The sequence below is a fragment of the Pangasianodon hypophthalmus genome, chromosome 1 (assembly GCF_027358585.1).
Source record: "Pangasianodon hypophthalmus isolate fPanHyp1 chromosome 1, fPanHyp1.pri, whole genome shotgun sequence".
Lineage (NCBI taxonomy): Eukaryota > Metazoa > Chordata > Actinopteri > Siluriformes > Pangasiidae > Pangasianodon > Pangasianodon hypophthalmus.
This window is the reverse complement of record NC_069710.1, coordinates 12,093,479-12,108,528: the sequence shown is the minus strand read 5'-3', so window position 1 is coordinate 12,108,528 and position 15,050 is coordinate 12,093,479. Positions and strand designations below refer to the sequence as shown.

The 15,050-nt window shown below is 41.3% G+C and overlaps 1 protein-coding gene across 2 annotated transcripts in view; it reads left to right on the top strand.

The window, feature by feature from the left end:
* The window catches only part of rhbdl1 (rhomboid, veinlet-like 1 (Drosophila)), a 49,705-nt gene extending 35,966 nt beyond the window's left edge, over positions 1-13,739 (top strand). For both annotated transcript variants that reach the window (XM_026926657.3, XM_026926656.3), the window contains exons 5-8: positions 1,153-1,265; positions 3,123-3,223; positions 5,370-5,430; positions 8,430-13,739. In XM_026926657.3, coding sequence (XP_026782458.1) covers positions 1,153-1,265; positions 3,123-3,223; positions 5,370-5,430; positions 8,430-8,701 — 547 coding nt within the window. In that variant the 3' untranslated portion in view covers positions 8,702-13,739. The remainder of the gene's footprint in view (positions 1-1,152; positions 1,266-3,122; positions 3,224-5,369; positions 5,431-8,429) is intronic.
* The last annotated feature ends 1,311 nt before the right edge of the window (positions 13,740-15,050 follow it).

Genomic DNA, 15,050 nt, shown 5'->3' with positions numbered 1-15,050 from the left:
CACAGATGGAGATTTAAACCCTCGTGGAACGGTTTTAGCAAAGTGTGTGCACAGACTAGTCTAGCATGATGGTAGTTTGCCAATTTGGATTTGGATCTTGAATACACATTTCTACACGGATGTTGATATCTGTACTCTCCCGGCTCGTGCTCATACACTACGCATGAGACGTCCTGAATTCTTAGGACAAATTTTGACAAATCAGAAGCCTGGGTAGCTGGGACCATTTGCCAAGCTTTCTGTTTTTTCTGGATTGCCTACTGATATAGCAATGATGAGCGTTCCATCAACCAAAACAAATACCTTTCTCCCTATTAGTCCACAAACGCAATGCCCACAAACATTCACACACTCATTCACAACAAGGGGCAATGTAGAGCAGCCAGTGCACCTGCCAACATGGTTTTGTGGTGGGTAAGAGGAAACCGGAGAACCTAGAGGAAACACACAGACAGTAACCCGAGCTCAGGAACCAGGGAAAGAGGCAACGCTACCTGCTGTGCACACAGCGTGATATGAAGTGCTTATTGAAGAGGTGTATTTTCAGACTGCGTCTGAAGATTGTCAGGGACCAGCCTATACAGGCACCCAGGGGAAGTTCATTTCACTTCCTGGGTGTCACTACAGAAAAGTCCTGAAGCTCATCTTCCTTGCGCCGTGAACCGCAAGGAAGACCGTCCAGGAGCGAGTTGCAGCATGTATTGGAATGCCAGTATCATGCTATCATTTGCCCAGAAATTATTTGAAAAGTTTTTTTTTTTTAAAAAAAGGTGCCTTTTTCTTTAACTGGAGGCTGTTACAGCGGTAACTCAGTTAACCGTCTCAGGCCTGAGTACTGATCCTTGAGGGACACCAGTAAAGAGTGTGGATTGTGCTGATGTGTGTCCAAGTGTCCCTCCTGGTAGAGAGCAAAGCACCACCGTGCTGAGCCAGTGTTTATCGTGGTTAAATGTGTTGAAGCTACAAAGAGGTCCAAGAGGATCAGGACTGAGGACAATTCGGCTGATTTAGCAGAATGGAGCTTCTTGGGGTTTGGACAATTCACTCATATGGAGGGCTAGCTAATGAGTTATGATTAGTCCACCTCTGCACATATATTTGTGAGATTTTTAGCCTGAATCAATGTGTGTGTGTGTGTGTGTGTGTGTGCAGGTTGGAGCAGCTGGGCTTTAATGCGCTACTCCAGTTGATGATCGGCGTTCCTCTGGAGATGGTGCATGGAATTCTGAGAATCAGCCTTCTTTATATGGCAGGAGTGGTGGCAGGTGAGTGTGTATGTGTGTGAGTGTGTGTGTTTGTGTACATGTATTAATATGTGCGATTAATATGTGTGTGAACTCACAAGTGTATGTGTGTGTGTGTGTATGTGTGTGAGAGTGAGAGAGAGAGAGTGTTGGATGTGCTGTGGCTGCACTTTGGCTAAATTCAGCATCATATTTATGCCCCATAGATCACTGGGACAGTCAATAACATTCACTGCTTTCCAACACACACACACACACACACACACACACACAAACTCATAAACACTGGCCTGTGCTGCTGCAGTGAATGTGTACAGGGAGTGTGGTGTTACGGTGTGTGTGTGTGTCCATAATCGAGCCACAGACAAGGTCATCTTCTACTCAATAAACACACACACACTCATAACAACAATACAAACATTTACACACTTTTCCCTCCTCTAAGTGCACACTCTGAGGATGAGAAGAAGAGAAAGAGACAAATATTAGAGAACTAGTGTCAGATACAGAGAAAGACACAGATAGAGGAGAGACAGAAAGACAGAAGGATGGAGAGAGGGTGAGTGCTGAGCTCTGCATCTGCAACACAGCACAACATGGCGGTTATAGACAATCTGTCACACACATGCAGACACACTCAGTATAAACACACTCTCAGTATATGCTAGGTCAATATGTAATTATCACAGCTGATGATTATGTATTTTCCTACACGGTTGGGATTTACTGTGCTTGATTTAGCATGTATATCACACATTCGCCTCCAGGTGCCAACATTTACGGTTTAGTCATACGATTTTGCTACAGTGAAGCAGTGGTCAGACAAAATGTGAGTAAAATTCACCTGGCAGAAAAGACAATTCACTGAAGGGGAACGGACGTGGTATGTGAAAAACAGTCGCTTTGCGTCCCCTTTATTCGTGCGAATTCACAAGCTTCGGTCTGGCGAGCCAATAGAAAGCAAAAAGGCATCAAGAATCACCACCTTCTGACCAATCAGAGGCGAGAGTTTAACACCACAGTGGTGTAAATGTTTATAAATTTTGTGTTTGTGCTTAAGATATTCTAGTTTTGTTTTTCTTTCAATTGTTTGGTAGGATTATTCTGTAGGTAGCTAACTTAGCTATTGGCCTAGCGAGCCACACCGTAGCGTAGAAAAGACAGAAACAGTTGTTATAGATAAACACATTGTTATTCTTACTGCTTGATATCATTACTTTTAATATTACTAGCATTATTCCACTTCCGCACTTACTTTAGCTATATAGAGTACGTACATAATCACGCCAGTGAAGCACATTACACTGACCACACATAGAGAGTGGAAGACAGACAGAGTGAGAAAAAAAAGAACAAGACAAGGAGTGTGAGGAAGAAAAGTGAGAGTGAGAGAAGCTTGGCTGGTGTTGCTTTGTGTATACAGAACAGGAAGACGGATTTAATATTTTACTGCCATGTGCTGATATCTTGATGCACTTTTGATGAGGATGGATGAGAGGAGAGTGTGTGTGTGTGTGTGTGTGTGTGTGTGTGTTCCGCTCTGCATCCGGGTGCGCAGTCATCAGCTTGTTGATGTTTCAAATCTGCGTAAACACACTGTAGGCAACAGAACGATGTTCACTGTTCGATAATGGAGGTAATTGTTGCCATGGTAACGGTTGATCAGCTTTGGTGGGCTGGTTGAATTATGGGGTGGAGAGTGAAATACTTCAGCTACTGCCATCACACACACACACACACACACATACACACACACTTTCTTTGCCAATCACTCCCTATCTTTCCCGCTATCTCTGTCCTCCTTCTCTCTTTTTGTCACTCTCTATCATTCTCACTTTTCCTCTCTCTCTCTCTCTCTCTCTCTCTCTCTCTCTGCAGGTTCTCTCACCGTCTCCATCACTGATATGCGTGCTCCGGTGGTCGGTGGCTCTGGAGGAGTCTACGCACTCTGCTCTGCCCATCTTGCCAACGTCGTCATGGTAACCAAGCCTAGCCGCCGTAACGACTACGGCGTGCAATGCTGAATGAATGAGAGAGAGAGAGAGAGAGAGAGAGAGAGAGACAGAGAAAGAGAAAAAAAGAGAGGGAGATGGAATAGCTGCATTTTGTTTGCTTTCAACCCGTTTCCCTGGAGACCAAATGACTCTGTCGCCTCTCAAACACTTACACTGGGTACACACTTTGTGAAAAAGTATTAGCTCCTGTCTGCTTTCCTTCCTTTGTCACGTTTTTTGACAATAATATTACTTGCATATTCTAATGGATTGACATCATGTTTATTCAGAATACATATCTGCACAATCAAATATTAATTCCTTCATTTTTTTCCGATCATATGGAGTGCCAACTTCACAGAAGCCACAGAAATATTAAGGCTCATCCAAGAATCATGGCTGTAATCCATAGCAATATCCCAGTACCAGCAGCTCATATCCATCTTTCTGATGGGCTGAGGTCACAAACAATAAAACACCCGGAGCACAGACATGGGGAAAAAAAGAAATAAGATGATGGAACCAGGCAACCAGCTCTGACTCAGCTGAGAACTGTAGCACAGACTCAATTTAGGACTATAGTGCAGACTCGACTAAGAACTACGTACCTCACGGACTCGGAGCTATATCACAGACTCAAGTCAGACATGTATCACAGTCTCGACTTGGAGCTATATCACAGACTCGAGTCGGAGCTATATCACAGTCACGACTCGGAGCTATATCACAGTCACGACTTGGAGCTATATCACAGACTCGAGTCGGAGCTATATCACAGTCACGACTTGGAGCTATATCACAGACTCGAGTCGGAGCTGTATCACAGTCACGACTTGGAGCTATATCACAGACTCGAGTCGGAGCTGTATCACAGTCACGACTTGGAGCTATATCCCAGACTCAAGTCAGACATGTATCACAGTCACGACTCGGAGCTATATCCCAGACTCGAGTCGGAGCTATATCACAGTCACGACTCGGAGCTATATCACAGTCACGACTTGGAGCTATATCACAGACTCGAGTCGGAGCTATATCACAGTCACGACTTGGAGCTATATCACAGACTCGAGTCGGAGCTGTATCACAGTCACGACTTGGAGCTATATCACAGACTCGAGTCGGAGCTATATCACAGACTCGAGTCAGAGCTATATCACAGACTCGAGTCAGAGCTATATCACAGTCTCGAGTCAGAGCTATATCACAGACTCGAGTCAGAGCTGTATCACAGTCTCGAGTCAGAGCTATATCACAGACTCGAGTCAGAGCTGTATCACAGTCTCGAGTCAGAGCTATATCCCAGACTCGAGTCAGAGCTATATCACAGACTCGAGTCAGAGCTATATCACAGTCACGACTCTGAGCTATATTACAGACTCGAGTCAGAGCTGTATCACAGTCTCGAGTCAGAGCTATATTACAGACTCAAGTCAGAGCTATATCACAGTCTCAACTTGGAGCTATATCATAGACTCGAGTCAGAGCTATATCACAGTCTCGACTCGTAGCTATATCACAGATTCAGGTCAAAACTATATGACCGACTCAAGTCAAAACTATATCACAGATTCAAGTCAAAACTATATGACAGACTCGAGTCAGAGCTATATCACAGTCTCGAGAACTATATGACAGACTCGATTCAGCACTATATTACAAATTCAGCTCAGAGCTATACCACAGACTTCATAGCCATTTCACCAAGAAACAAGTGAAGGAAACGAGGGGACTAAAGAATAATGGGTTTGAATTAGGCAAGACCTGAAAAACTCACAAGACAAACGATTTAGAGTTCCAGTGTTTGGGACAGAAAAATACACAATGGGACATAACAAGACATTGATCTAGGAACAGGTGTGATCACTGACCAGTGTGAATGGAAGGCACAGTACACAAAAGTGTGTGTTCTCTGTGTTCAGAGCGATTAAAAATGTAATATTTATTATGCCAAATAAGGCTGGAGAGTGTAGCAGAGTGAGTCACTTTAGTTCCATATGGTCTGCGTGTGTGTGTTTATTTTATTCCATCATGAATCATGAATAGGTTTTATCCCAGCCTCACTTTATACACACAAACACATGGATGGGTTTGCACTTTCCTCACTAACCATGGTGTGTGTGTATTTCAGAACTGGGCCGGGATGAAGTGTCCGTACAAGTTACTGCGGATGATCCTCGCGCTGGTTTGCAGTAAGTGTCATTAACTGGCCACAACGTTAAGACCAGAAGCATTTTATTGGGATTCCTGAAAAATCTAGAGCTTATACAATGATCACATTCATGTGAACTAGATTTTGGGAAAAATACAAGACAATCGTGGAAGAATTCTTTGATAGCTTCCAATTTATTAATCTGTTGCAGTCTTTTGTTTTTAAGAAAAATACAAAAGCCAATTAGTTGCTGAAATCCAGAGACAGAGAGACTTAAGGACAGAAAGTCAGTTAAGGAAAATGTTAAGGAATAAAACACTCAGGGCATGCTGTTAAAGGAAAATAATCAACGATGATGTGGTGTGATGAGGCCCAAGGCAAAGTAGAGACGTAATTTGCCAACACTAACCTTTTTTTTTTCATTAAAGAAAGGCGGGTCATACGTTTTATCCATTTAAAGTCACATTTAATATTGTGGAATGCCCATAAAACTAGTATTTCCTTCTAAAGCATTCATCATTCTGTAACTGCCAGATTCACAGGCAGACAGAGCTCCAAAGTCAGTAAAGTGCGATGCTGCATGTATGGAAATCACTCGATGAACCTCCTATCACACTGTTCTGTGGCTGCTTCTTTCAGACCGCCTTCTTTCTAATTTTGTTTAGCGGCAGCAACTGTAGCGTTTGATGGATGCGCTAATTATAAGCACAGAAACTCCCACTTCTGCCCACCATCACTGTGCCCTTGAACAGGGTTTTTGTTAACCCCTATATGCTCCAGTGGAGCAGCAGTATTTCCCCCTTTCCTGTTTCTCTGACCCAAAGTGTTGGATCAGTACAGATTAAAAATATTACTTTTGGTTCATCAGATATCCTCTAACCCTCTCAGCAGATCCCAGTGGAGATTATAAGATGTGGCTTTTTTTCAGCGTGAATCCACTATTTGTATTTCTAAATAATAGAGACGTATTCTGGATGTCCTCAGTATTTCACAGGAATTAAGCAGCAGTCATTTACTAAACTATGCGTTATTATACAACAGCAGTTCTGACAGTTTTCACAGGTTTATATTATTCCTTACATAAAGATGTGTGCTCCTGAGGATTAATATAATGATCAGTATTGATCCTTATTGAAAGATTATAATGTTTTAATAGTAATGTTATGGGAATAATTACATACTTCAGTAGCTTATCATTAGCTCTTAAAATAGTTCCGTGGTGTGCAGTCTCTGTAATCAGCCTCACACTCTTTATCTCCCCTCAATTCTCTCTTTCTCTTTGTTATAGTGAGTTCATACTTTGAAATAAGCAGGAAGTGAGGCCATGTTTTGAGTACTGACACATATTTTGTACAACAGATATAAAAAAGTCACCACACCCTTTTAAAACTGTGGGTTTTTTGTATAAATCCTATCAAATCTTATATCACCTTTGATGTGATCTAGCAACCAACAAAATTCAAGTGAATCAGAAATGGTCTCTTCAGGTCAACTCTCTTCAGGTCATTCCACAGGTTTTCAGTAGGATTTGTGGATTCCTCTAGCTTGACTAGAGCCCCAGTCCCAGTCTGAAAAAAGCAACCCCATAGCATGATGCTGCCACCACCATGCTTCACCATGGGTGTGGTGTTCTCTAGGTGATAAGAAAGAAGATATGTAAGATGTTTGTTTTTTTTTTTTTAGTCCCTAGCCAAACATTTCTTTTTGAATTTTGCCCAAAAGTTTCTACCCTGGTCTCATCACTGAGATTCCATACATGCTTTGCAAGATCTTTGCCGACCGTGGCTTCAGCAGTCGCATGAAACAAAGAAGATACAACCAGGTTATTTGAAGTTTTTCTTTTTTTTCCACTTTCCCCTAAAAAGTGTCTGTCTGACATGATTGATCATGGTTTCATTTTGACATCACAAAAACCTGCCATTTTAACAAGGGTGTGTAGACTTTATATATACGGTATGTCTTCGGTATCATGGTACAGGTGGACTTTGATGTCTTTGATGGGTTTAACCGATGAAATCATCACATGCTACTCCTACAACAATCCAACAGAAGAAATCAGTAGGAAAAACAGGAGAGCACGAAGGCAGTGCGGCTTTTCTGAGGAGGAGACAAGAACCTCTCTTAGTTGAATTTTAGAAAACAACACGGTGTCTGTATTTGATAGGACACTGTGGCATATTCAAGGGCTGTTTCTTGTAGTTTCACCTGAACAGTCAGTTTAATTTCTGTCTTCGGATGTAACTGTGGATAAAATAACGATAAGAATTTGGACGATGTTAATCAGTGCTCCAGAACTGTGTCTGTTCTGTTTGTGTAACCCACCATTTGGCAATAAGGCAAACATATACTAGTTGTAATATGCATTAATTTCAGGGAAACTTATACAACAGTGCTGATTGGTCATGTTGGTATTTAACAAAGAAAAACGTATAATTGTTGATATTTTGGTGTTTTCTGTTTATTTAAGGACGAGATGTTAATTTAACATTTATGGAAGAGTCTTCAGTGCTAACACTTTGTAACACTCAAAAGTAAAGCTGGAACCTTTCCACTACAGGAAAATCTTCAGGCCAAATGGTTCCAGTTTCTCAGTAACATGACAAGCTGTGTGTGTGTGTTTTTTTTTTTTTTTGTTTTGTTTTTGTCTTATTACTTTCACTAGAAATAAAAAGTGAAGAGATGGTGAGAGAATGACTGTTTATAGTTGTAGTGAACTATCCACAAAATACATAATCGCATTTATATTGCAGAAGGTCAATTTGAGGAAAACAACCTGCCAGCAGCAAATCTTGAAAATATGTTTTCACCCAAATTTTATATTATCGCTACCATCGTGGCCATAAAGTTGATGGAAGCTTAGCTAATGGTCTTCTCATTTTGTTCAGGACACCCGGGGCTTTCATTATATCTCTAATATCTATTATTTTGTTCAGGAGATGTGCACAAGCCTCACTGACTGTATAAACAATCAAGGAAATTGCTTTAACTCCATTGTAACTAGTAACTAATAAATTCAGTTTCTCACTTCCTCTGCTGCAGTGAGTTCAGAGGTGGGCCGAGCCGTGTGGCTGCGCTTCTCGCCGCCGTTGCCCTCGTCAGGGCCGCAGCCGAGCTTCATGGCCCACCTGTCAGGTGCCGTGGTGGGTATCAGCATGGGCCTGCTTATCCTGCGCAGCTATGAGGAGTCGCTGCACAAGCAGTGCTCATGGTGGGTCCTCGTCTTCTCCTTCGTCACCTTCCTACTCTTCGCCATCTTCTGGAACATCTTCGCCTACGAGCTGTTAGGAGTCCAGATTCCGCCTCCGCCCTGATGACACGCCCCCAACTGTTTCTTCACTCCCGGCTGCGGATGGCCACACAACCTTCAGAAACTGGATTTCTTGATGGCCTCACTCCCCTTTTTGTTACAGCTCCGCCCCTTTTTGACCAATAGTGGACGAATGGTCCAAACAGGAAGATTGGAAATTCTTACAGTGATTTTCTTTCAGGACTTTTCCTAACGTGTTACTACTTAGACTCTTTATTTACACGCTCCCACTTGACCACTTCTAAAGCCAGGAGGGGAAAATATGAAAGAACTTAATCACTTTGGTTTATTTTTGCTCAATTTTCATCACCGGACATCTAAATCTGTCCTCCTCTGCTTTCATTTCAAACGTTATATTCAGCAGTTTTTGATTTTATGATTTCAAAATGGTGCGCTATTATTTTTATTGCTGTTACACTGTCTGTTGTTCAGTGTCTTTGGGAAGCTGAATGGAAATACAATTTCAAAAAGTTTCTGATCCTACACACATATACACACACACGCACACGCGCACACACACACACATATACATACTCCATCTAAAGCCCAGCCTTTCTTGTGCAGCTCTTGCCCTTTAACATCCTTCACCCTTCATGACATCAGAGGGTAAAGTCCTTGATGTCAGGATTTGTGAGTCGCCTGGTAACTGTTGCCTTGGTTACTGTCAGCCAACTGCTATGGTAGCCATTATCAAGGTGTCTTCTCATTGTGGAATCAATGGTTAAGGCAACTGATGGCAAGTATTTTGTAAAACTCAGAGGAATTGTAAAGAGCCTACGACTGAAGTAGTAAGTAAAAAATATGACCCCTAAATTTATCATTTTTCATTCAAGCCAGCTGCAATCGTGAGAACATTTTGCCAAAACAATGTCCTGCCTTCGAAAACACTGGGGTGAAGTCCCAGATGCCAGTAACCACCGTTGAGAAAACATAAAATTAGACATTGTTTAGTTCACAAAAATACCTCAATGCAAAGAAGGGTCCCTAAAAATGAAAATAATGTACAGCTGTTGCAGCTAGCTAACAGTCTGCTAGCTCATGGATGACTAGCGAGAAAGAAGTCTAGCTAAATCAACACCCTCAGCTAAAGCCTGAACAGAGTGTCTATAAACACTTAGCTAACATTACAATTTATTTTCTTACACAAAATTCAAAATCATTCAAATTTTACATTTGCCAACCTCACTCACTGCTTGCAGCCTACATACACTCACAGAGCATTATGGGTAGTACACAATTGTTTGTGTCACCATCGAGAAAAACTTTGTAACAACCACAAAGCTTGGTAAAATGTATTCTGTGTTCTTGCGTTTGAGATGTTTTTTTGTTTGTTTGTTTGTTTGTTTGTTTTTTATGGCTGATATAGTAAGAATGCTAGCGTTTGGGACAGACCCTACATGGGCATTTTTCACTCTTAAGGTTGCAAGATATCAGGAAATCTCGTCCATGTGAGGATTTCTGAAGGCCTTACACTACAAAGTACTCAATTCTGCAGTGCCAAGTTACCATTCGCTAAGCTGCTAATGTCAAATTGTATATTCAACAATATTGAATATCTTTATTTTTGTTTACGTTCCTAACTTCGCCGTGGGGGCGGTTGTGGGGTTGTTATATGAGACGGGAGCTGGGTGGGGAAGGTTGGGTGGTAGGGGGGGATGTAGACCTTTTTGAAAAGCACGACAACGTTGCAGGTGTGTGCTGTTGTGAACTTTCGTGCCATAAGTTGTATATTTCTATTTGTACCTCTATTTATTCCAGTCATCGTTCTGTGCTTGCGGCTTCTGTGCGTCGAGCTGTGTGATGATGATGCGAGATGTGCTTTAAAACAACGCAGCACCTCAAACACACATTATAGTCAAGTCCTTGTGGACTACAAAAAGGATCAATTGCAACGAATATTGGTGGATCCTTTTCACTATTCTCTGAGGCATAGTCCCTAGCCAAGATGAAATGCTGGAGGGTGATTTGGGACAACACCACAGTAAGCACAAACCTGCAGTCCTTATTCTCATAATGCATACATGATTAATTAATCTATGATGTCAGGGAGGACCACTTTTGATTTAAGGGAGGACCATCATTGATGTTGGATAGGGCCATCGATGATCTCAACTAGGACCACCACTGATGTCTGTGAAGACCACCGCTGACATCAGCTAGGACTGCCGTTAATGTCAGCTAGGACCACTGCTGATGTCAGGGAGGATGCCTGTTGACGGAAGACCATTCTTGGGGAAGACCACGGGTGTCAGGGAAGACTACCGTTGGTGTCAGAGAAGACAGACATTGATGTCGGGGAGGACCACTGCTGAGGTCAGGGAGGACCACTGTTGATGACAGATAGGCCCACTACTGACGTCAGATAGGACAACCTCTGATGTCAGGGAAGACCACCGTTGATGTCAGAAAGGACCACCATGGAATTATAGCAGACCATGATAATAAAAAATGCTATTTCCTGAAGCAGCGCACTTGATATTTAAGCTTGTGTTAACTTACAGTGTGATATTTAGTCAAACATTTATCCTACCATGATTTTTTTTATACCCGTAAGCAAGATTAGCATTTAGCTATCAGGTGAGAATTCCTCCTTAGTCATAGACCAGCTAAGTCTGACCCCAAGTTGGTCTCAATTTCAACATGCCGGGCTCAATATTCGTTGCAATTGATCTCCTATTTATCAAAGCCCTGGAGACACCAAACCCGAGGCTTCTATCCGATCCGTTGATCTACTCATTGCCGGAGTTAGAGTGTGTAGTTGGAACACTGTGTGGCTGTGAATTTATTGTAGGGCGCTGTGTGGAGAGTTAGGAAGGGAAAGGATCATGAATCTTCATCCGAGAGCACGAAAGGCCTATAAGGAAGATGAAACTGAAAGATTGTGAAATGAGGGACAAGGGAGAAGCGAGAAGTAGGAAGATGATTAACAGCAAGAAGGTGAGGAAAAAGATGAAAAAAGAAGGTGGAATATACTATAAAAACATTATATTTTTAAAAAGTTGTTAATTGATCCTGAGAGAAACCAGAGTAGCACATCAGACTGTTCTAGCAGACTGTTCCTAATTTTTAAGGAAAGATGTGTAAGTGTCTGTTTTGGCATGTGTTAGAGGCTGTCAATCTGAGTGTGTTCCAGTACTGGTTTAACACCCACTTGTCAACTTCCCTTTGCAATTTTGCCTTGGTTGAGAGGTGTTAGACGTCTGAAATGGGAAGTTTTAGGAAAGACGATACAAGAGGCTAAATAAAGACAAGATCCGGGCTGCGTTTCAGTGTAATTTTTAGCATGCCCTTGTTGACTTCCCCAGGTAATTTTTTTTCCTTAGGAAAACCCCTGTGTACATCTTAATGGGCATTATGCAGTAGTATTTCAGCTAAGTCAGCACAACTTGAGTTTGTTAGGTGAGCTGTTTCAGGCAACCTGGCTGTAGATATCAGGAGTAGAACATTGAAATCTGATTTCCTTTTCCAAAAAAATGTCAGACAGTGCTGTTTCCAGATGTAAATAGGTGCAATAAATTATATAAGATTTCAAAAACATGGTCAGCACTATTAGAAGTAAAGGTGAAATCTAGAACCCTAAAGGATTTCTCAGTTTATCCCACTGGGAAAACCCTCAAAATTTCTATGTAGAACAGAGAGGTCCCTATCCCTTGTCCCTATCAGAGAGAACCCTTATAATATACAAGGAGGAACCCTGGAGGAACTCCAAGAGTTTACTCCCTCTATATATTAGTTTGAAAGAAGTTCTTACTAGAATTCATGCTAGCAAGTAAAATTGAAAAAAACTAAAATACACGTTGTTTGGTTCACAAAAATACACACAAAGAAGAGTCAGTAAAAATCAAAATACCCTAACTAGCAACTAGCTAATAATCTGATAGCTCACAGGCTAACTAGTGAGATAGAAAGCCTGACAGAACACTGTCTTTAAACAAATATGACCTGTAACTTTGTTACCATAGCTAGCTTTACACTGTATTTTATTATACAATCATTCAAATTTTACATTTACATTTATATTTTGTGTAAAGATCTAGTAGGAGGCCAGCTAGCACTAGCACATAGGCTTGTTAGCAAACTGATATAACTGTTTTAAAGTAAACAGCATCAACCACATTGCTGCCAAAGCGCTGTCGAGTGTGTGCTGTAGGTTGTACTTCCGTATGTAAATACCAGTTAATAGAAAGATATCTTAGCCAAATTGTCCCCTCAATATATCTCACCATAAATATCTTCACCAATATTTATATTTAGAAAGATGAACAAAACTTCACCATGTACATTCTTAAGAAAATAAGCGCTCCTCAAGGGTTCTACATGGAACTAGCACATGGGATAATTAGCAGGTTGAAATGACTCATTGTTTTGAAGTAAACAGCTTCAACTACATTGCTCGAGTAATGAGTGGAAGTCAACAAGGGTGTATATTGGCACTTAAGTCTTTTTCACTAGAGGAGGTGTCTCAATTTACTGTCGTCTCCTGTGGAATTCTGGGATGTAACTGTTAGGCCTCTGTTTTATCTGGAAGCTCCGTCTACATTAAACCACAGCCAATAACTGCCGTTGTTTCTCAGAGCCAGACCTCCAAACTGAACCGATGCTGTTGGCGCTGCTGTAGTTGTTGATTACAAAGATGCATGTTGCTATGAGCTCATCACTCTGCTCCTCTCTGTGCTGCCATCTTACCTGTAGTCCATATGCCAATTTGTAGTCCAAACACAAACTTCCAAATGGTGCCAAGAAACGACGACTCGTTTCAATGAAAAAAAAAAAATCCAGTTTACAGACTGAAGCTTTGGAAAAAAAATGTATTGCTAAGCGTCTATTTTATTCCAGTGGGATCAAAGATGAAAAGAGATGTATATATATGTAGTTTATATGAAATTCATTGAGTTTCATGATGTACTTTTTAAATGTCTGAAGCTGAGACATTTTCTATTGCTGTTTTTTCTGTTTTTTTTTTCTTCCTTTGTACTGTTTTTCATTGTATCTGCTTTCATTTTCCAGCTGTGAGGAATAAAGAACCAAGCTGTGACTCTGAATGTGTGTGCTGAGGAAATGACAGATATACACTGAAAACACACAGACTGGCCTCTCTTATGGTGAGTGTTGGGCCAAAAATGCTAATTTATCCCTTACCCTAAATGTGGTCAACCCACCAAGACATGTTTAGTGTTTGTGTCACACTTGTACTACAAGGGCAACACAGTTAACAGTTAATAAAAGGATATCTTACTCATATTTTTCCTTAAATATATGTCTCACCATAATTATCTGGTTTAGCTAATCTCTCAGCGTTGTCTAGCTGGTGTTAGGCTGGTCAAGTTTGTTGGCCAGTTTGCCTACCAGTCTATCAGGGGTTAGCTGGTCTTCTAGCCAGCTAGAAGCAGCTGGACCTATTAGAACCAGCCTGACCAGCTAATACCAACCCAACCAGCTAAAACCAACCTACAAGTGTCCAAAAATCCCTCTAAAACTATCAAACCAAATCAATCTGACCAGCTGGAACTTGTCTGACAAGGTAGAAGCAAACTGACCAGCTAGAAACAACCTGACCAGCTAGAACCAACCTGCCCAATTGGAACCAACCTGACTAGAAACAACCATCCTGACCAAGCAGGCTGGTCAGCTTGACCATGCAGAACCAGTCTCCAAATCTTCAAAACCCATCTAAAACCATCAAACTCAACTAGCCTGAGCAGATGGAAACAGCCTGACCTGCTAGAACAAACCTGAGCAGCTGGAAACATGCTAGAACCAGCCTGTAAGTTTTCACACTGAGTGTACACAGTGAACACTTCTCAGAGAGTAGCCGAACACCGTAATACCATCTTGGACAATGGAAATACTGTTCTACCTAGTACACTTTGTTATCATTTACCACAGTATCATGGATTCAACCATCTATACCTGTCAATTCATCAGACATTAATACATAACTTGTTTTTATGCTAGGTGGTTAGGAAGCTACTTAATTAGTACATCAGCAAGTTGGTTAGCTGATGGGAATTTGTAGATTACCTACTCACTGTTTAGCAGCTAAGTACTATGTGTACATGATGGTTGTCAGAGTGATATTATTTTGCAAGATATTTAGCAACTAATTAACACTAAGCTAAAGTAATCAAAAAAGGATTTTATTAGCAGCAGATACTGCTGCTAAGAAGACTATTTTAAAACTATGGATAGAACCATCCACTCCTACATCCCTCACTTCATTTCAGAGACATTGTTTTGCTGGAAGGTACAACTGCCAAGCTCAACGGCGCAAAGGACAAGACTATTCAGAGCTGGGCAATAATCGCAGAGATGCTATTAGATAAGCTAAAATGTTGACATTGTAACTGTGTTGA